Genomic DNA, 22,641 nt, shown 5'->3' on the forward strand with positions numbered 1-22,641 from the left:
AAAGGAGAATTACAGACCAATATCCTTGATGAACATGGATGCAAAAATTCTCAACAAGATACTAGCCAATAGGATCCAACAACACATTAAGAAAATTATTCACCATGACCAAGTAGGATTTATCTCCGGGACACAAGGCTGGTTCAACACTCGTAAAACCATCAATGTGATTCATCATATCAGCAAGAGAAAAACCAAGAACCATATGATCCTCTCATTAGATGCAGAGAAAGCATTTGACAAAATACAGCATCCATTCCTGATCAAAACACTTCAGAGTGTTGGGATAGAGGGAACTTTCCTCGACATCTTAAAAGCCATTTACGAAAAGCCCACAGCAAATATCATTCTCAATGGGGAAGCACTGGGAGCGTTTCCCCTAAGATCTGGAACAAGACAGGGATGTCCACTCTCACCACTGCTGTTCAACATAGTTCTGGAAGTCCTCGCCTCAGCAATCAGACAACAAAAAGACATTAAAGGCATTCAAATTGGCAAAGAAGAAGTCAAACTCTCCCTCTTCGCCGATGACATGATACTCTACATAGAAAACCCAAAAGCCTCCACCCCAAGATTGCTAGAACTCATACAGCAATTTGGTAGCGTGGCAGGATACAAAATCAATGCCCAGAAATCAATGGCATTTCTATACACTAACAATGAGACTGAAGAAAGAGAAATTAAGGAGTCAATCCCATTTACAACTGCACCCAAAAGCATAAGATACCTAGGAATAAACCTAACCAAAGAGGTGAAGGATCTATACCCTAAAAACTATAGAACACTTCTGAAAGAAATTGAGGAAGACACAAAGAGATGGAAAAATATTCCATGCTCATGGATTGGCAGAATTAATATTGTGAAAATGTCAATGTTACCCAGGGCAATTTACACGTTTAATGCAATCCCTATCAAAATACCATGGACTTTCTTCAGAGAGTTGGAACAAATTATTTTAAGATTTGTGTGGAATCAGAAAAGACCCCAAATAGCCAGGGGAATTTTAAAAAAGAAAACCATAGCTGGGGGCATCACAATGCCAGATTTCAGGTTGTACTACAAAGCTGTGGTCATCAAGACAGTGTGGTACTGGCACAAAAACAGACACATAGATCAATGGAACAGAATAGAGAACCCAGAAGTGGACCCTGAAATGTATGGTCATCTAATATTCGATAAAGGAGGAAAGACTATCCATTGGAAGAAAGACAGTCTCTTCAATAAATGGTGCTGGGAAAATTGGACATCCACATGCAGAAGAATGAAACTGGACCACTCTCTTTCACCATACACAAAGATAAACTCAAAATGGATGAGAGATCTAAATGTGAGACAAGAGTCCATCAAAATCATAGAAGAGAACACAGGCAACACCCTTTTTGAGCTCGGCCACAGTAACTTCTTGCAAGATACATCCACAAAGGCAAAAGAAACAAAAGCAAAAATGAACTATTGGGACTTCATCAAGATAAGAAGCTTTTGCACAGCAAAGGATACAGTCAACAAAACTAAAAGACAACCTACAGAATGGGAGAAGATATTTGCAAACGACATATCAGATAAAGGGCTAGTTTCCAAAATCTATAAAGAACTTATTAAACTCAACACCAAAGAAACAAACAATCCAATCATGAAATGGGCAAAAGACATGAAGAGAAATCTCACAGAGGAAGACATGGACATGGCCAACATGCACATGAGAAAATGCTCTGCATCACTTGCCATCAGGGAAATACAAATCAAAACCACAATGAGATACCACCTCACACCAGTGAGAATGGGGAAAATTAACAAGGCAGGAAACAACAAATGTTGGAGAGGATGCGGAGAAAAGGGAACCCTCTTACACTGTTGGTGGGAATGTGAACTGGTGCAGCCCCTCTGGAAAACTGTGTGGAGGTTCCTCAAAGAGTTAAAAATAGACCTGCCCTACGACCCAGCAATTGCACTGTTGGGGATTTACCCCAATGATTCAGATGCAATGAAACGTCGGGATACCTGCACCCCGATGTTTCTATCAGCAATGGCCACAATAGCCAAACTGTGGAAGGAGCCTCGGTGTCCATCGAAAGATGAATGGATAAAGAAGCTGTGGTTTATGTATACAATGGAATATTACTCAGCAATTAGAAACGACAAATACCCACCATTTGCTTCAACGTGGATGGAACTGGAGGGTATTATGCTGAGTGAAATAAGTCAATCGGAGAAGGACAAACAGTGTATGTTCTCATTCATTTGGGGAATATAAATAATAGTGAAAGGGAATATAAAGGAAGGGAAAAGAACTGTTGGGAAATATCAGGAAGGGAGGCAGAACATAAAGACTCCTAACTTGGGGAAACGAACTAGGGGTGGTGGAAGGGGGGAGGAGGGCGGGTGTTGGAGGGGAATGGGTGACGGGCACTGAGGTGGACACTTGACGGGATGAGCACTGGGTGTTTTTCTGTATGTTGGTAAATTGAACACCAATAAAAATTAATTTAAAAAAAATTGTGTTTTATGGGGATCCCTGGGTGGCTCAACAGTTTAGCACTTGCCTTTGACCCAGGGTGTGATCCTGGAGTCCCAGGATCAAGTCCCACATCAGGCTCCCTGCATGGAGCCTGCTTCTCCCTCTGCCTGTGTCCCTGCCTCTCCCTCTGCCTATGTCTCTGCCTCTCTCTCTGCCTCTCTCTCTCTCTCTCTCTCTCTGTCTCTCATGAATAAATAAATTTTAAAAATATTTTTAAAAATAAAAATTGTGTTTTAGAAGAATATTTAATTATGTGAAAAACTGTCATAATTACTAAGTGAAAACAACAGTTCATTAAACAATATGAACCTGTGAATTGATGTGTTTTCTTTGTGAACATTCACAAAGAAGTGTTTATTAAGCATTTCAAAAATGTGAGTCAAACTCAGAGAAGGGAGTCAGAGTTATAATTACATTGACATACCTTGGTACTCCTTAAGTTTAGGTCATGTACAGGTTAGTTTACTACTTTCACTTGTATACGTGTGAAGCTTTCTATGCTAATAGTTATTCAAACTCCACAAAACACACAAAAACCCACCTCAAAAGAAATAATTAAGTTGGCAAAGAAAATAGATTGATTGAATGTGTTAGTACACTAAAGTACTTAGAATAATACCTGGCCCATAATAAATGTCCACTAAGTTACTTCCTGGTTTTATTACCACTTTATAAAGCTAAAGATAGATGGTATGACCCAAGCAGAGGACAAAAGAGGAAGAACAGAGGAATGTCTGCCTTGAGCCCAGGAAACCCCTGCATGTGTGGGAAGAAGCAGAAGGAAAGAGAAACAGCAACAGGACAGAGTAGAAATACAGGGACAGGCAGAGGAGAGCCAGAGAGCCAAGAGGGAGAGAGATTTTCAAAGATGTTACCAGAACAGATATCACAGAGGAGCTCAAGTAGGTTGAAGGCAGTTACAGCCATTGGATTGTGCTGTTAGAGTTTTGGTCTTTGTGTTTCTTTTATAACATGCATCCAAAAAAATACAGATGGGGGCTGCCTGGGTGGCTTAGTGTGGAGTATCAGTGAATTTTTACACACTCATGTAATATCTGGAACAAGAAGCAGAAAGTAACCAGCACCTCAGTAACCTCTTGTCATGCCACTGCTCTACCCTCTGTGGGTAACTGACTTCTAACACTGGAGACTAGCCTTGCCTGTTTTTTTACTTTATATACCTGGAATCCTACAGTGTGAACCCTTTTATGTCTTGCTTCTTTCATTCAACATCATGTTTATGAAATGTGTCCATTATGATATGCATAGGTATAGTTCATTCTCATTGCTGTGTGATAATCCATTGTGTGAATGAATATACCATTATTTGTCACCTAGTTGTTGAAGGACGTTGGGGTTATTCCCAGGCTGGGGCTGTTTTTCTGGAGTCCCTTTTCCAACAGTCCCTGTTCCATTGGTCTTTATGCTTGTTCTTGTGCCTGTAGCAAGCTCTGTTAATAACTGTAGCTTTGGGATCCCTGGGTGGTGCAGTGGTTTAGCGCCTGCCTTTGGCCCAGGGCGCGATCCTGGAGACCCGGGATCGGATCCCATGTCGGGCTCCCAGTGTATGGAGCCTGCTTCTCCCTCTGCTTATGTCTCTGCCTCTCTCTCTCTCTGTGACTATCATAAATAAATAAAAATTAAAAAAAAACTGTAGCTTTAATGGTAATACCTTTCTTCATGATTGTTCTTCATGTTCTTATAACTTTGTTCCTTGATATTGCTTTGGCTATTCTTGGCTCTTTACATTTCCACTTACACCTTAAATTAGTTTGTCAGTTTACACTCATGTGTACATGCACCTGCCAAGGTTTTTATTTGGACTGCATTGAATCTGTAGATCAGTTTGGGCAGAATCAACACTTTATACTTCTGATTCTTCCGAGGCATGGTCATGTTGTATTCCTGCCGTTAAGATATCTTTATTTCTTTAAATAATGTTTTATAGTTTTCAATGTAGAAGTCTTGGTTTAGTAACCTTTTGAGAGAGCAGTTTCAGTGAATAGCAGAAAGTAAATTCTTAGATGCTAATGAGGGAAATGGGAAACAGAGGTAGCAAATATAGACTATTCCATTGAGATGTTTGATGGTGAAAGAAGAGAAAAATGGGTGCTAGCTTGTGAGAGAAGCAGATTAAAAAAGTTTCAGGATGAGAGTGCCCTCTGAAACCACAATAAAGACCGGGAGAGGAGAGACTAGAAACACAGAGTTCATTCAAGAGACAGAGGCATGCAAGGGTTGCTCAAGTTAGTCTGGAGAAGAAATTAGGAACAAGGAGTGTTGTGAGGTTATTTTGAGGTAGTGTGTTTAATGTCTGCAATTACCTTAGTAGCAATTTCCACAGATTCACTGGTTGCTTACACAATGAACAGTACTGAGCCATCCTGAGTGCTGTGCCCTTTGTCACTAATGGCACCACATCCCACATGCAGGATGTTTGGTTCAGCGGGACTTGCTACCCTCACAGTCATCCCTAATCCACACTTTCAAATTTCTGTTTCTTTGTGCAAAGCACATCATTTTATATTCTCTCTACTGTGCATACCTATTCATCTGTTGTTCCATTAATCCCTTCTTCCAGAGTATCTTAGTTAAATTAAGGTTTAGTATGTTTGGGCTTTTCCACTAAACCTTTTTTTAAAATATTTATTTATTCATGAGAGACACACACAGAGAGAGAGAGAGAGAGAAGCAGAGACATCAGCAACGGGAGAAGCAGGCTCCATGCAGGGAGCCCGACGTGGGACTCAATCCCAGGACTCCAGGATCATGCCCTGAGCCGAAGGCAGACGCTCAACCACTGAGCCACCCAGGAGTCCCTTTCCACTAAATCTTGAGGTGCCCAAGAGACTTGAGGAAGATTTTGTAGTAGAAACTTTAAATATGGGGAAAACGAGGGTGCTGAGATAAGGGATTTAATGTTTAAGTTCTAGAAGGAGCTTGCAGGATTCATGGGAACCAATCTGTTTTGCAGTTTCATGGAAATTATTTTACTTTGGAAGTGTTTTTAAGTTTGTTGTTTGCTTTAGATGCAAAGCTTTCAATACATGTACAGAAAATTGCATCTTTCTATCTATAGAGGGCATCGTGTGAATTTACGTGCTACATTATAATTATGGTATTTTTAAGAAAGTAAACCAAGAAGGCAGTATTTTTCACTGCAATTCTTGCAGTGGCAGAATTAGCCCACCAATATTATAGAGAATAGGAAGTGGAAGATCTTTTTGGATTACTCAGTCTTACATCCACTAAGTTTGGATATGTAGCTTTAACAAGGGAGGGAAAGAAGGAGAGAAACAGATTTAATTCATTGCAGCTAAGATATAATAAGCATTTTCATTAAATCCCAAATATTACATGTTTGTGCTTTTTTGGGAAATTCTTTTCTGATGTGAAGTCTAAAGGGGTCTTTCTTTGAGGAGGAGGTAAGTGTTGAATAGGCAAGCGTGGGGGGCAGGGTATGGGCAGTGGGCGGAGGGTAGAGGGAGCCAGAATATCTTGAGTGAGATCTGGTAAATTACACTTCAGAAGCTAGAACACCCTTTTCCCAATTTAACCATAGGACCTGCTGCATACTGATACTGTACAAAAACTTCCTTTCTTAACATGTGATACGCATGCTAAAGAAGTATTTTAAAATAACAAGGTACTAACACATTTTAAGGTTTGTTTCCACACCTGTGCTGTATAACACATCTGTCTACATTTTTAGTTTGATTTACTTCACGTTGCCTTTCTTTCCTAAGTGGTCTTTTTTTTTTCTTTCATACATTCCTGTACTCCTTTGAATTCAGAATGACTAAAGCTTTGCGTTTCAAAGTCAAAATAAAAATCCTCATTTTAAATGTAATTCCAGTTTCACAAGAAAAGTTGATCTATGAGATTTTTTTTTTCAAGACGGGAAATATTAGCATATAATGGATGGAGTGCCAGTGAACTCTCCCCCTGCTCAGCCATGTCCACATCTAATAGTGCTTGCAGATAAAACTCAAACCATGCATGATCCCTGGAGAACAGAGAAAGCCCCACCAGAGGGAAAGCAATTCCAGCTAATAAAGGAACACTTCCTTCTCTAAACTTTTTTTTTTTTTTTTTTATTCATGACATACAGAGAGAGAGAGACAGAGGCAGAGACACAGGCAGAGGGAAAAGCAGGCCCTGTACAGGGAGCCTGATGTGGGACTCCAGGATCACGCCCTGGGCTGAAGGTGGCTAAACCGCTGAGCCACCCCCCCACCCCACCCACTTCCACCACCCCACCACCCCACCACCCCCCGGGTGGTCCTTTCTCTAAAATTTTGATTCTTCTGATCCCCTCCCTTTTTAAACACCTTTTTCCGGGGCCAACCATTCATTTAGCCCTTGGAAAAAGCCTAGTCTTACAGTCCACCTCTGGTTTTTTCCCCTTAATCTTTTTCTGTTACTTGTAGTTATACTTCCTCCTGTTAGCAGTCAGTCCTCTGCTTCTCGTGTACACCCTCCTGACATTTGCAGGTCAGAATCACATCCCCTTCCCTTAGTTTTCACTTAGTTCAGGCCTCCTGCTTAGTTCTTCTAATCCTGCCTCTTAAAGTGATCCTTTCAGCTTCTTAGTCATGCCTGCCATTTTCCTTTGAACTTATTCCAGTTTGTCTCCATTTTTCGGGTAATGAGGTGCCTGAAATGGAATGCAGTGCCCTAGGTGTGGCCTCACTGAAACCACCTAACAGAATGAGGGTCCTCAGGGATTGTGCCCAAGCCTTGCCAGCCTTTTATCATCCTCAGGAACTGGTATTGCTTCTGTCAAGACCCAGTAATTCCTGTATTCCTGAACTTCAGCAAGCAGCCAAGTGCACATCCTCCTCCTCTGTGCCTTGTGAGCTCATACTGTTCCTCCATTTAGAACAACCCTCTCGTCTATCCTCTCATATCTAACAGCCATATTCCTCAGGAAACTTCCCCTCCCTCCTCTCCTTTTTTCTGTCCAAACTGAAGACAGTAGCACTTTATACCTGTCTGTGGGCATTTACTACATCGTGCACTGATTACTCAGTATTTTTTTACAGTTTTATTGAGCCATAATCCATACACTATACACTTAACCTGTTTAAAGTGCACAATTCAGTAGGTTTAGTACATTCTCAGAACTGTACAACCATCAGCACATCAATTTTCAAATATTTTCATCATTCTAAAAAGAAACCTATACTTATTTGCAATCACTCCCAATTACCCTATCCTGCTTCAGTTCTAGGCAGCTTCTAATCTACTTTCTGACTTTTGATTTGCCTATTCTGGACATAAAATAAAAATAGAATCCTATAATATGTGGTCTTCTGTGACTAGCTTCTTTCATTTAGCATAGGTATTCATGGTTCATCTCATACCATGTATCAGAACTAAATTCCTTTTCATTGGCAAACAGTCAATACTTTTTGAATGAATATTTTATACATTTTTATTTGTCCCTTTTCGGTGTCTATATCAGAATTACATAATTACATGTTAAAAATCCATGCAGCTTTGAATATTTATATTATATATTTTTATCCATATTTCTTATTACATTGATGCTGCTTGTGACATGAAATCAAACAGTACAGAAGTATATAAACAAAATGGATTAAAGATCTAAATTGAGACCTGAAACCATAAAAATCCTAGGAGAAAACATGGTAATTTCTTTTGCCATTTGCCTTGGCCACATTTTTCCAGATTTGTCTCCTTGGGTGAGGGGAAAAAAAAAAAAAAAATAATAATAATAATAATAATAATAATAAACTATTGGAATTATACCAAAATAAAAAGCTTTTGCACAGTAAAGGAAACCATCGACAAAACAAAAAGGTAACCTACTGAATGGGGGAAAATATCTGCAACTGATACATCCAGTAAGAGGTTAATATCCAAAATATACTAAAAAAAACTTATGCCACTCATCACCAAAAAAAGAAGAAAAAAAAACCCAACTAATCCAGTTAAAAATGGGCAGAGGACTTGAATAGACATTTTTCCAAAGAAGACATACTGATGGCCAGAAGACATGAAAAGATGCTTAACATCACTGATCATTAAGGAAATGCAAATTAAACCGTGATGAGATGTCACTTCACACCTGTCAGAATGGCTAGACTAAGAAAAGAAGTAATAAGTGTTGGTGAGGATGTGCGGAAAGGGAAACCCTTGTGCACTCTTGGCAAGAATGTAAATCAGTGCAGCTACTGTGGAAAACAGTATTGGAAATTCCTCAAAAAATTAAAACTTGAAGTACCATATGATCCAGTAATTCCTCTACGGCCAATTACCTAAAGCAAATTAAAACACTGATTAGATTAGAAAAGATATATGTACCCCTATGTTTATTGCAGCATTATTTACAATAGCCAAATTATGGAAGCAACTCAGGTGACAACTGTCAATAGAGGAATGATGAAGATGATGTGATATGTGAGAGACAGATAGATCTATACACATACAAATATACAATAGAATATTACTTAGCTATAAAAAAAAAAGTAATGAGGGACGCCTGGGTGGCTCAGCGGTTGAGCGTCTGCTTCAGCTCAGGGCGTGATCTCAGGATCTGGTATCTAGTCCCACATCAGGCTCCTTACAGGGAGTCTGCTTCTCCCTCTGCCTATGTCTCCGTGTCTCTCATAAGTAAATAAAATCTTTAAAAATAAATAAATAAAAATAAGTAAAAATAAAAAAGGAATGAGGTCTTGCCACTTGTAATAATCTGGATGGACCTATAGGGTATTATACAAAGTGAAATTAGAGAAAGACAAACACCATATGATCTCACTTATATGTGGAATTAAAAAAAAAAAACAAATGAATAAACATAAAGCAGAAAGAGATCCATAAATACAATAAACTGGCTGGTGCCAAAGGAAGCAGGGTAGGTGGCTGGGCAAAATGGATAGGGAAATGAGGAATATAGGCTTCCAGTTATAAAATGAATAAGTCATGAGAATAAAAGGTCCAGCATAGGGAATATAATCAATGGTATTGTAATAGTGTCATATGGTGACAGATGGTAACTACACATATGGTGAACATAGCATAACATGCAGATTTGTTAAGTCACTGTATTGTACACCTGAAACTAAGGTGATATTGTGTGTCAACTATACTTCAGTGTTTTTAAAAAGAATTAAAAAAAAAAAACAGATCGGGTAAAATTGAAAAGGTCCTTCCATCCACTCAATCTAACCATTCTTAATAGTTTTGGATTTCACTTTTATTACGTGCATATATCTCTCCAAACATACCAGTCTCTCTCATCTCTTGTTTGACACTGAGGTTGTTAGTAAATTTTTGTTCTTACAAATTGTCTTGGCAAACAAACTTGTGTATCTGTTCTTGAATTTCTTACTGATATTTCTATAGAGTAGACTCTTAAGAGTGGAATTATTTGGTCAAAGGATATTTGTGTTTAAATTTGGTTAATGAGTCCAAATTGCTCACTGTATTCCCGTAGTAGTATAAAAGTACCCACTTCCCCAACACTGATTGTTAACAATATTTTTTTTTAATATTTTATTTATTCATGAGAGAGAGAGAGAGGCAGAGACACAGGCAGAGGGAGAAGCAGGCTCCATGTAGGGAGCCCGATGTGGGACTCAATCCCAGGATCCCAGGATCACGCCCTGGGCCGAAGGCAGACGCTCAACCACTGAGCCACCCAGATGCCCTGATTGTTAACAGTCTTTAAAAGACTTGTGCCAGTGTGATAGAGAGAACAAAACCCTATCTTGTTTAATTTGTATTTCTTTAATTACTAATCGAAGTTGAGTATTTTTTATGTGCTTACTAGCCATTTGCATTTCTTCAGTGAGTTTTTGTTCATATCCTCTGACCAGTTTTCTATTAGGTTATTAGGCTTGTAGTACCACTTCCATAATCAGTGATACCAATCCTTGTCCTTTTGTCTTTTTTTTTTCCTTTATTTTATGTTGAGGTATATTCTCTCTGTACCCTCTTTGTTATCATACATGGATGTTGAATTTTGTCAAATGCTTTTTCTGCATCTGTTGAAAAGGTCATCAAGTAGAATGATTTCTATTCTTCATTTTGTTAATGTGGTGTATCATATTTACTCTCTTACAGATATTGAAGCATCCTTGCATCCTTGGAATAAATCTCCTTGATCATGGTGTGTGATCCTTTTAATGAAGTATCAAATTCAATTTGCTAATACTTCATTGAGGATCTTTGTATCTATGTTCATCAGGGATATTAGCCTGCAATTTTTTTCTTTGTGGTGTCGTTTCCTAGTTTTGGTATCAGAGTAATGCTGGCCTTGTAAAATAAATCTGGGAGCATCCCTCTCTTCTATTTTTGGAAGAATTTGAGTAGGATTAGTATTCATTCTTCTTTCAGTGTTTGGTAGATCTCACTAGTGAAGTCATCTGGTCCTGGATTTTGTTTGTTTGAAGGTTGATTAATGATTAATGATTCAGTTTCCTTGCTAAGTGTCTCTTCAGATTTTTTATTTCTTCATGATGTAGTTTTGGTAGGTTGTATGTTTCTAGGAATTTATCCATTTCTAATAGGTTGTCCAATTTGTTGGCCTATAATTTTTTATAGTAGTCTTTTTTGATTCTTTTGCATTTCTCTGGTATAAGTTGTAACATCTCTTCTTTCATTTCTGATTTTATTTATTTGAGTTCTCTTGCTTTCTTGATAAGTTTCGCTAAAGGTTTATCTATTTTGCTTGCCTTTTCGGAAGACCAGCTGTTGGTTTCATTGATCTTTTCTGTTGTCTTTTTAGTTTCTATTTCATTTATTTTCACCTTCATCTTTGTTATTTTGTTCCTTCTACTAACTGGGTTTTTTCACGTTCCTTGAGATACAAAGTTATTTTTTTTAAAGATTTATTTATTTATGATAGACAGAGAGAGAGAGAGAGAGAGAGAGGCAGAGACACAGGAGGAGGGAGAAGCAGGCTCCATGCCGGGAGCCCGATGTGGGACTCGATCCCAGGACTCCAGGATCATGCCCTGGGCCAAAGGCAGGCGCCAAACCGCTGAGCCACCCAGGGATCCTCGAGATACAAAGTTAGATGGAGCTCTGTCTTGCTTCTTACTGTAGGCATTTATTACTAATAGCTTCCCTCTTCTGCTTTTTTTTTTTTTTTTTTAAGATTCCTGAGAGACAGAGAGAGACAGAGACACAAGCAGAGGGCAAAGCAAGCTCCAGGCAGGGAGCACGATGCAGGACTCAATCCTGGGTCTCCATGATGACGCCCTGGGCCGAAGCAGCACTAAACCGCTAAGCCACCCGGGCTATCCGCCCCCCCCCCCCTTCTGCTTCTCCCTCTGCCTGTGTCTCATAAATAAATAAAACCTTTAAAAATAATAATAATAAGAGCTTCCCTCTTAAGAACTGCTTTTAGGGACACCTGGGTGGCTCAGTCCAGCAAGCCTCCAACTCTCAGTTTTAGCTCAGGTCATGATCTCAGGTTTGTGGGATCAAGCCCTGCCCTGTGTTGGGCTCCACACTCAGTGGGGAGTCTGCTTGAGATTCCCTCTCTCCATCTCCCTCCACCCCTCTACTCCCCTCTCTCAAATAAATAAATAAATCTTTTTTAAAAAACTGCTTTTCCTGTATCCCACAGGTTTGGTATATTGTATTTCCATTTTCATTTATTCATGAGAGACAGAGAGAGAGGCAGAGACATAAGGCAGAGGGAGAAACAGGCTCCTTGCAGGGAGCCCAGTGCGAGACTCCAACCCAGGACCCCGGGGTCACACTCTAAGCCGAAGCCAGATGCTCAACCACTGAACCACCCAGGTGTCCCTCTTGATGTGATTTCAATCTTATATTTATTAAGATTTGTTTTATGGCTTTACATATGATATCCTAGAGAATGCTTTGTGTGGGCATGAGAAGAATATATACTCGTGGCATAATTTTTAAATTTAGATCTTTAGATAATTTTAAATTTATGCTTACATATGGTATGAGCAGGAATCCAACCATGAGGCCTAGTTGACCTAATATAATTCATCGATTTCAAATGCCTCCTGATCATATTCTAAATCCCTGTGATCTAATTTTATCAGTATTATACTCTGCTAATTAGTGTCTTTTTGCAGTATGTTTTATAATCTGGTAACCCTCCTCCGTTACTTTGCATGGTTGACTTCAGTTCTGTTCGAGACATTTGAGACTAGTAGCCTCTTCACCTGGCAGTCTTTCTGGGTTATAGTCTGTGCAGCTGTATTTAAAAAGACACCTGGCTTCTTTGGCTTCTTTCATAGGACAGCCAGACCTTGAGATGCGTTAAGACTTAGTGTAGTCTAGGAGTGCCTGGGTGGCTCAGTTGTTTAAGTGTCTGCCTTCAGTTCAGGTAATGATCCCAGGGTGTTGGGATTGAGCCCTGAGTCAGGCTCCCTACTTAGCGGGGAGTCTACTTCTCCCTCTCTGCCTTTCCCCTGCTCGTGCCTTTCCCCCTCCATTCTCTCTCTCTCACTCTCGCTCTTGCTGTCTCTCAAATAAGTAAAATCCTAAAAAAAAGAGAGAGAGAGAGAGGGAGACTTAGTGTAGTCTAAATCTGGTCCTTGCATGTCCTCATTTAACAGAAAGAAGATTGCAAAATCTATTCCCAACTCTTTGATATATTTGAAGAAGCAGCATGCTAATTCTTGGCTCATAGCATGTAGCTTCTGTCAGCAGTGTAATTAAAATTGGGTTCTGTTTGCTCTTTAATCTACATGCTCTGTCAAGGTAATCTTACCAATTTAACAATAATTAATAACAACATCTAACATTCTATGTCGGGCATTGTACTACACTTTATATGAATATCTCATTAAATCCTTAAAGCAACCCTATAAATGTATTTGCCCCATTTTATAAATGAGAAGACTGAGGCTCAGAAAGGTCCAGGTCCTACAAACTAGTAAGTGCCAGCTGACATTGAGATCGAGGTAGCCTAACTCCAAAGCCCACATCCTTAATACACTTGAAATTCAGCGTTTATCTCTCTCCTTTCCTAAAACTTGCTCTGCCTTCTGTATTTTCAGTCTTATTTGCCTCATGTCCCCAACCAGAACTGTCAAAATGATCCTCCATCCCCTCTCACTGAACTTCAACTCCTATCACCCTACCTTTGGGAAGCCCGCCCATCTGTTGCCCTCCATGTCCCCTGGCCCTGCTCCATATCCCCTGCCACAGGAACCTCCCTCAGCTTATTTTTCCTTCCACTCAGTCTAATGTGCATGTATCTTCACAGTTCCCTTCTCAGAACATGAAGCTGATCACGTCCCCGCACTATTTAAAAACTCTTAGTAGACTTCCTTGTTTGTTTGTTTGTTTGTTTGTTAGCCAGATTAACTCTGAACTGCTTAGCTATAAAGCTGCAGTCTGGCCCCACTCTGCCTCTTCAGTTTCATTTCCTGCCATCCCCTCCCCAGTCCCCTTACCTTATGCTCCAGCCACATGGAAGGGTTCCATCTTCCCTAGCTCTATGCCAAGCCCTTCCGATGCTCTGCACATCTGCATTTCTTTCATCTACTTGAGAGCCTCTTCTTTGATCTCCTCTACAGACTCCTACCCCATTCTTGAGAGCTACATCAGATATTGCCCGCAGTAACATCTTCCCAGACCCCTCCAGGATGCACAGCGATTCCTGTTCTTCCCCTGGAGCACATGTGTAGGCCTTGGTTGTGGCACTCACCAAACTCTGTGCCAATTAATTATCCATTTCTGTGTTTGTCTCTTCCATTAACCTAAATGGGTTATCTCCAGGGCAAGGACCAAATCCATTCACCTTTCAGGACCTAGCACACAGTAGGCCCTTACTAAATGCTGGTTTAATGCTTGAAGGAATGTCCAAGATGGTGTTTGAAACAATAAGAAGTTAGAATTATACTTAATCCTAAACAGAGGACTGTCTTCTGTGTTTCTCAGCATAATCTTTAGCTAAATTAGCAGATAGTCCAACATACTGAATACAAGTGGTACATAGCAAACAGGATAGGTCTTTTAAATATAAGTTTGCCTAGGACAAGGACCATTATGCAAGACTAAGATCCTGAGATCATGCCTGTACCCCTCTCCTCATGCTGGGCATGGTTGTGATACTGTGACACAGTGGGGAGAATATTCCATCTGGCGTGAGAGCTCTGGGGCTGGATTACCATCTCTGGGACTCAGACTAGTCACACCTTCATGAACAAACATTTGATGTTAACATGTACACTTCCGGGTTGTTGTTGTTGTTGTTGTTGTTGTTGTTTTTACGAATGAGGCAATTTATTAACCCAGCATTTGTTCTAATGCTTCTTGTTGGCAGCTGCCACCTGTCCGGCGATTCTGTCCAGATCCCGCTGTCCCTGAGGTGTCAGTTTGTGGCCCCCATCTTGGTTCTTTTCCACCATTTTCAGGCCCTCTAGGGCTTGGAGGACCCTGCAGGCCATGCTCTTAGAGCCTGAAGTGCTGAAGTGGCTGGGCATGACCCCGTTTCTCTGACGTCCCCCGTAGATCTTAGTCATGGAGCCAACCCCAGCGCCTGCCCGGAGGTACAGGTGCCGTGCTGTGGAAGCAGCTTGTGTGTAGAACCAGTTCTCATCGTAGGGAGCAAGCTCTTTATGCTTGGCCAGCTTGACAGTGTCCACTCATTCAGGGACTTTCAGCTTCCCAGACTTTTTGAGGAAGGCTGCCAGAGCTCTGATGAACCCCTGCTGGTTCACGTCTTTTACAGTAACTCCAGGCATCGTGCGGCCTCTGCGCTGCCAGCCAGGGGAAAGTGCCACTTCCTGGTTGTTAACTTTGTTGCAGGAAGACTTCCCATAGAAGCCTCTACTTTTTTGGTCATTTCTTTTTTCATTTTCAGCTTATTAAGGTTTAATTGACAAAACTGTGATATAAGTGTACAACATGATGATTTGATTCACATTATGAAGATTCCCACAGTCGAGATAACACATATATCATCTCAAATATTTCTTTCTTTTTTTCCTTATGAGAACACTTTTTTACTCTCTTAGGATTTTTTTTTTTTTTTAACGTAGAGGAAGAAGGAAAGGGAGAGAGAGAATCCCAAGCAGGGTCTGTGCTTGGTGCAGAGCCCGACATGGGGCTCATTCCCACAACCCTGAGATCATGACCTGAGCTGAAACCAAGAGTCTGGACACTTGACCACCTGAGCCACCCAGGCGCCCCTCTTTTAGCATATGTAATAATAATGCAGTACAATGTTATCAACTGTAGTCATATTATACATTAGATCCTCAGTTCATGTTATAACTGAAAGTTTGTACCCTTTTACCAACCTGTCTCCATTTCCCCCAACTCCCCAGCCCTTGGTAGCTACTGTTCTACTTTGTGTTTCTGTGAATGTGACTCCTTTCCCCCCCGGATTCCACTTACAAGCAATACCATGCAGTATTTGTCTTTCTGGTTTGTTTCACTTAGCATAATGCCCTCCATTCCCTCTTGTTGTTAGAAATGCCATTTCTTTGTTCATGAACAATAATTCTTAACCCAGTGCAAACAGGATCATTTAATTTTATCTGAAGCCCATCTTTCCTTTCCCTTTCAGCTTCAGAATGAGTTAGAAAAAGGTGAACGGGACAATGCAGAACTACAGGAGTTTGCCAATGCCATTCTCCAGCAGATAGCAGATCATTGCCCCGATATCCTGGAGCAAGTGGTCAACGCATTAGAAGAGTCTTCCTGACCCTGCTTCATGGGAGTGGCCAGCCCAGCAGCCTGCTATAGTAAATCCGGGAGCCAAGAAAGAAGAGCTATAAGGAACGGGCACCCAGAAACTTCTTGGCACCCAAAAACACTACAAACTGTATCCTGTCTTGGTTGGTCCTTCAAGTGTGATTCCAGCACCCTTTCTACAGTTGACCGCTTAACTCTGCCTTTCTACTTTGGATATTGTCTCTACACTAATTTTCTTGATGTCCAGGTTGGTAAGTGGCCAGATTTCCGTGAAGAACTGCCATCCAGTCATCAGCAGTGGACAACTGTGGAAGCTGGTGGTTCTGCCCTTAATAGAGGGACATGGAGTAGAGAGCCCTTTTTCCTTCTGTCCTTGACACGAGAAGTAAATCTGGAATCTCCTTGGAGTTCAGCATATTGAAAGAAACTTCCCAATGGACTAAGAGAGCTGAGTGTTCTAATATTACAATAGGTGCTTTCTCCTAAAAGGGTTAAAAAAAAAAATCTTTAAAAAAGAGAGGGGAAAAGAGAACAGAGACAAAGAGAAACTGACTCTTCTTTTTACTGTCTCTTTTGCTTGCTTTCACATGTAATGTTTCATGCAGGGGAGCTGCAAGGCCTCATGATGGCTTAGTGAACACTAATACCCCAAGTTTGGAGTCTTTATCCAGCCCTGTTTATCTCACTCATCCTTGCCCTCCTCAGCCAGTTAACAAGAGGATGGTGTGGACAGTTCTCCCCCTGGTCCCTCTTGCTTAAGACCTTTGACCCTATTCTATTTAGTCTGTCAGATCATATATCTCGATCTGAAAGAGAAGAAGGGTTTGACCTGAGGTTTGACCTGAGGCCCTGCCGTCACCACCCGCAGCTCTGCTTCTTTAGAAGATGACCGTTCTGTGGGGCCAGGCTGGTTTCTTCTAAAGCTCCCCTTCATTGGCATGCTAGATAGACCCTTGATGCTACCCACCACCCACGTTCCCTATTCTTGCAGCCCAGTGTTTGCTGATGTTCATGACTAGCCTTCCTCCCTTCCCACAGAACCATGGCTTGTGCATTGTCTAGAACCTCCTCTGGCACAGTGAATATTTCTCATCCCACACACATTCCTTTCTCCATTCTTTCATGCAAAGAATATTTATGAAATGCCTACTGTGTGTAAGTCACTGTTAGGTACCCATCCTTGAAAAAAGTCTCTCTCCAGGAATGGAGAAGTATAAAGGATTCCATGAGACATACCTGATTGAATCAAAGCAGCAGAAGGCCTGCCCTTCCCCTCCCCACTCCTTTTATCTTAGTAGAAGTCCTCTTTTCCAGAAGAATCTTCCACAATGAGCCTTTCTCATTGCTCACTGTAATGGAATTGATGAGTTTGGGGAGCACGAAGCTGAGTTGCTTACTTGCCTGCAGGATCTTAGTTGATGGTTCAGGATTTTTGTTGTTGTTGCTGTTACTCTACAAGAGTGTAGCGTTTGCGGGGGTGGCTACAGCAGTGGATAGTGTTTTCTTAACACATCTGCGCACACTGCATGGAACCTGGCCAGCCCCGTGTCACAGATCAGAAAATTGACCCTAACATTGCAAATCCCGTTGAAGGTATTGACATCTTGAAGGGCATCTTCCCAAGCTTAGACAGTGGCAGTCATAAATAATCAGGCACCAAGAAAGAGACTACTTAACCCAAATCTAGCCCTTTGACCACCTCTCTGGCCAGACGCCCACCAGACACTCACATCTTCTGATAAGAGTTGCTGGGCTAGATGTGCTTCCCTTGCATTCTCCCCCTTCCCCCTCCCCAGTTATTCCTCCAGAGAATCTGGTGCTGCCTGTAAAGTGACCCACGGCCATCAGCCCAGTATCTTCCCACCAGCAGCCCTCAACTGTCCCATTAACTTATATGGTCATATCTCCAGCTGCCCTAATTCCCTGGTGTAAAACAGTCTGTCCTGTGAGAAGCTGTAGACTGTTTCTTATCGAAGGTTAAGTGGGCTCTGCTCATAAACTTCTTACTGAGATGCTTCCTGATAGCCAGGCTGGCCAGAAGTGGGGGAGGTGGGAGATGTAGGGATTAGATAGTAAGTAGTGGTCGTTTGTGCTCAGTCACCTCAATTCTGTTTATTTATTGCACTGCCCATAAATCATATAGAAAGTCCCCAGTACTTAGGCCTGAAGTATTGGAACGTCACTTTATCTACCATAATGCAGAGAACTGAGGTTTGATGATACCCTTCACAGGACTACAGCAGGCCAGAGCAGACAGGCAGGAGGCCATGCCCGGAGAAGTGATGTGGCCCTGGCTGCCATTCTCCAGCAGGTTTGGCAGGGGAGGGCATCAGTCAGGTCTCACTAGATCCTGCGCATTCTGTCTCTACTCTCAAATACAGTATCTGCCACACTCACCCACCTGCTGTGTGACTCTGACTGCACTTCCTTTCGTCCCCTTTTCATTCCAACCCTTCCTGTTGCTTCCCCTCCAAAACCTTATGGAAGACCTCTGGCAGTGTTTCTAAGAAGAACAACTCCTGGGACAAACATCATATGTCTGGTATCTGTGAACCATACCAGGGAAGCACCTTGATTCCTCTTGGGTGGTCATCCTAGCATCTCAAATGGTTCTGGGGACTGTTTGGTTCTAGATGAAAGTAGGCTCTGGCCAAACTTTAATAACAAACATGACCTGACTTTATATTACAGGGGAAAAATTAATACAGTGTCTAGTACATAGAGCATCTTACCAAGTTGAGCTCATTCATCAAGCCAACTTTTACTAAATGTGCAGTTTCTATCACACAAAGACTTATCATTGCATGACACTCCTCTGATTTTCATGGTTTCACAAAGTCACTCAACTGCTGGCGAAGGTCTGTAGCCTTGAAAACTCACTGCACGTTGCCTATTCCTTTCACCAAACTCATCCATTCCGTTGGCAAGTCTAGTTGCCCCTTAGCACCTAGAGATCTGTGCCCCAAATCAAGGTCATCATAAAAGGGGACAGGAAGAAGAGTGGGTGGGATCCAATGCAGGGCTCATGACTAAAAAAATACAATGTGATTTTTTTTCATCTTTTCATATACCTCTATCCCAGGTACTCATTGAGTCCTTGATGAAGTATCTCAATTGAGATTTACAAGGACTTGGGTACCATTTGAAATGGAAAAGATTGTAAATGGGCTTTAATAGATTAAGAAATATGAATGAGAATCCCCAAATCCATCTTAGCTCTAACCTTTAACCTGGTATCTTCTAGTCTAATGAAGAGCTAAATGCTTCTCTCCCTTACAGTTGATCATTAGAAATACTAGTAAAGCAGATGGGACCCAAGACTGCCTTCAGTGTTGATAGTGTCAGTGTGACTTGGCACCTTTTTCACCTTTTGTCACTGAAAATCTGTTTGGTTTTCCACAAGGAGCTGGTTGGCTCACCCACTCCTCAGAAGAGGAAGAGGAAATCCTCACAAAGTTTTAGTCAACTGCTGAGCTGATCCCTCCCCTATGACGTTCAGGATTGGCATTTGGATTTGCTGCTAGAAAGTCCTGCTGATCCCAGAACCATCCTGTCCTCCCCTTTGACCCCAGTAGTGAAGCACAAGCCCACCAGCTACCCTCAGGGGTTTTGAGGAAAGAGCAAATCAAGGAATACGTTGCTACTTGGAATGTGTCCTTCACATGGCGCTTCCTGAGTCATGGTGGGCCCTGTGTCCGTCATATCAGTAACATCCATGTCTGCCTCTCCAGCCTTACCTCCCACCCACAAGAGTTCAGAGCTGTGGAAAAGCAGGTGAGGACAGAGCGTAGATGCAGTAGGGCATCCCACCCTTTGCCAAGCCTGCAAGGCCAACCCTCCATCACTGCCAGTGCTTCTCAGGACAACGACTTGAACTGGTCAAAGAATTGTTTTTAAAAGAATCTGGAGTTTTCCCCACGTGGACTAAGGGAATGTCTGGGCAAGAAAAAACACACACACATTACAGGGAAATCCTTCTGAACAAAATGGCTGTCTTCACTTACTCTTTTTAAGCAAAAACTGTTTCCAGACTTTTTAGTGTCAAAACTGTAACCAAGTGTCTCCTGATTTTTTCCCCAATGTGTTTAGTGAGTGCTGTGACCCTCTTGTAGGTATTTCTTCTCCTGACTCTTTTGGGGGAAAGGTGGTTTTAGGGATTGATTTGGGGGGAGCGGATCTTTGACCCATCCCACCTCTTTTGTTTCTCTGCTTGTCAATATTGTCTGTGTGGTTCAGAGCATTGGGGCAGTTACATTGTGTCCATTGTTGAGATGATTAAGATATTAAAAAGTAGTTTGTAGAACTGAACAGTTAAAGAGCTGTGTTTTTAAAAAATGCAAAGCGATATCATGTTAATAAAGGAATTCAAGCTACGGGGCAGTCGAACTCCTACCCCTTCTCCCAAGCTGGGCTGAGGTGACAGCCAGGCTCCCCACTTGGAAACACTCTCCAGGTAGGACTGCCTGGGGGACAGAGACAACTGCTGAGTCAAAGGAATTGGAATCTGGGGCTCTGAGGGTCCCATTTGTGCCAGAGATCCCCTGTACATCCTCAGGACCTCGGGGTAGAGGTTTCGGAGTGTGTGAGCCTGTAACCACCCTCAGACCTGCCTGGGTCCCTTGTCAGTGTGCCTGATCCTGTGTGGGAGCCCCCCCCCCCCCACGCTCCTTCAGCCTCTTTCCTGCCAGTAGGTGCTATAGCAGCCAGCGACACCCCACCCCTGGCACGCAGGCCGAAGGGCCACACTCACGTCTCACTTCCTTCTGGCTTCGGTCCCCGGATGCTTTCCCTTAAAGCTTTTCAGGCCGCCTGCCACCCTGGCCAGGGCTGCCTCTCTGGACCCCAGTGGGGCAAGGACAGGAACGCGGCCAAGCCAGAGAATTCAGCCTCCGGCTGTGAGCCCAGCTCTCCTGCCCGTGCCCGCCAGTAACTGCGATCCGCCGTGGTGTGGCGGGCACCCCCGGCTCGCCTGCCCGGGACCCCACTGAGCGCTCAGGGCGGCCGGGGTGCAGGCCTGATGTCCCCAGGACCTGCTCCCCTCTCTCAACGCACGGGCACGACTCCTTCTAGCTTGAGTTCCTTGTGGTGACAGTAGCAGCTGCAATGATCATGTCTGTGATGCAAATGCACCCGCTGCCTTCAAGTGTGTGTGTGTGTGTGTGTGTGTGTGACGGCCGGAGTCATGTCACTGACAGGATAATGACATTACAAACAAATTGTGTTATGGTCAACTTTGCCTTGATAATTATTGTAAACACTTTGTCCATTTTTTCTTTTTTATTCACAAACTAAATCCATCAGGAAATTATAAAGTTATTTAAAAGCTGTGTGCCTTGTCTTTCTTTGAGTCTCATCCAGTCTGCTGATGCAAGCAGAGGAGTCCTCAGATGCCAGCGCCGCAGCGGGCCGCGGCTGGCCAGGAACCGCGTTGCCCCGGGTGAAGGCAGGGGCGGAGGAGCCAAGGCTGGCTGGGCCTGGCGGGCCTGGCCGGGCGTGTCCTCAGAGGAGTGGGCCTCCTGCGGGTCCGGCGCCAGCTCTGCACTGGCAGCCTCCTTCCAGCTCTCTAGAGTCGGTTCCCACCTGCCTCCTCCCTCCTGCCCTGTTAGGCCCTGAGCCAGGTCCCCATTACATCTAGCTGCGTTTCTGGAGCTTGAGCTCAGGTGGGGGAGCAGCCAGGGTGTGACCGAGGGGCCTCCACTCGGGACTCCTTGGGCTTCATTGGGGTGTACCCGATGTATTAGCTCAGGGATGTGGGAGCCATAGCAGCCGACAGGAACTGCAAATACCAAAAATAAAGGAACCAGAGAACCTGTGCTTGAAAATTCCCAGTTTGGAGAAAAAAAAAGGAAAAAATAAAAGAAAATTCCCAGTTTGGGTGTCTCTCTTGGGCCTTACGCTCAATAAGAAATTATTCTGGGTGGACATGTATGAGAATGTGTTTTCTGCCTCTCTCCATTTCTGCATCTACCCGGGGAGGGATCAACCTGCTGGCTCCCCTGCCCCCCTCCTGTGGAGATTCCTGTCCACCTGTGTTGGCACTCGGAGGCAGGCGAGTCCGATGTGGCCCCTGCTGGCAGGTTCCCCCACACCTGGGCTCTAGCCCTGCCTGCCTCAGCCCGAGCAGCTGCTGCGAAATCCTGCCAGGTGGAAGAACACCTGGGAGACGGTGCTGTTTACAGGCCTGGGAACCCAATGTTGCTCGTTTTGTCACCATGAAGCAGGAACAATTTCACTTGCAGAACATGTATCATACTGCAAAATATAAAATCACAAGCAGATGTGTCCACAGAAAACTGTCAGATTACACTGGTCAGCTGTTTCCAGGGTTTCCATTAATCTCATCTCACTATTTGTTTATTCACTCTATGGTCTACCAGCACTCAATTGCAGACAAATGGACACAGAGACCACAAGGTTTAAGGAAAATATTTGAGAGGAGAACTTGCAATTGAGAATTTCATCCATTA

General features: G+C 42.7%; 1 protein-coding gene and 1 pseudogene across 13 annotated transcripts in view; one reads left to right on the forward strand and one right to left on the reverse strand.

The window, feature by feature from the left end:
- ERC1 (ELKS/RAB6-interacting/CAST family member 1) overlaps positions 1 to 21,501 on the forward strand; it is a 537,425-nt gene extending 515,924 nt beyond the window's left edge. For all 13 annotated transcript variants that reach the window (XR_012003004.1, XR_012003002.1, XR_012003003.1 and 10 more), the window contains one exon: positions 16,047 to 21,501. Coding sequence is in view for 8 of the 13 variants with exons in the window: in XM_025995462.2 (XP_025851247.1) it covers positions 16,047 to 16,184 (138 nt within the window). In the remaining 5 variants the exon portion in view is untranslated. The remainder of the gene's footprint in view (positions 1 to 16,046) is intronic.
- LOC112917418 (small ribosomal subunit protein eS19 pseudogene) lies at positions 14,737 to 15,241 on the reverse strand (annotated as a pseudogene).
- Positions 21,502 to 22,641: the final 1,140 nt, after the last annotated feature.

The sequence above is a fragment of the Vulpes vulpes genome, chromosome 8, assembly GCF_048418805.1.
Source record: "Vulpes vulpes isolate BD-2025 chromosome 8, VulVul3, whole genome shotgun sequence".
NCBI lineage: Eukaryota > Metazoa > Chordata > Mammalia > Carnivora > Canidae > Vulpes > Vulpes vulpes.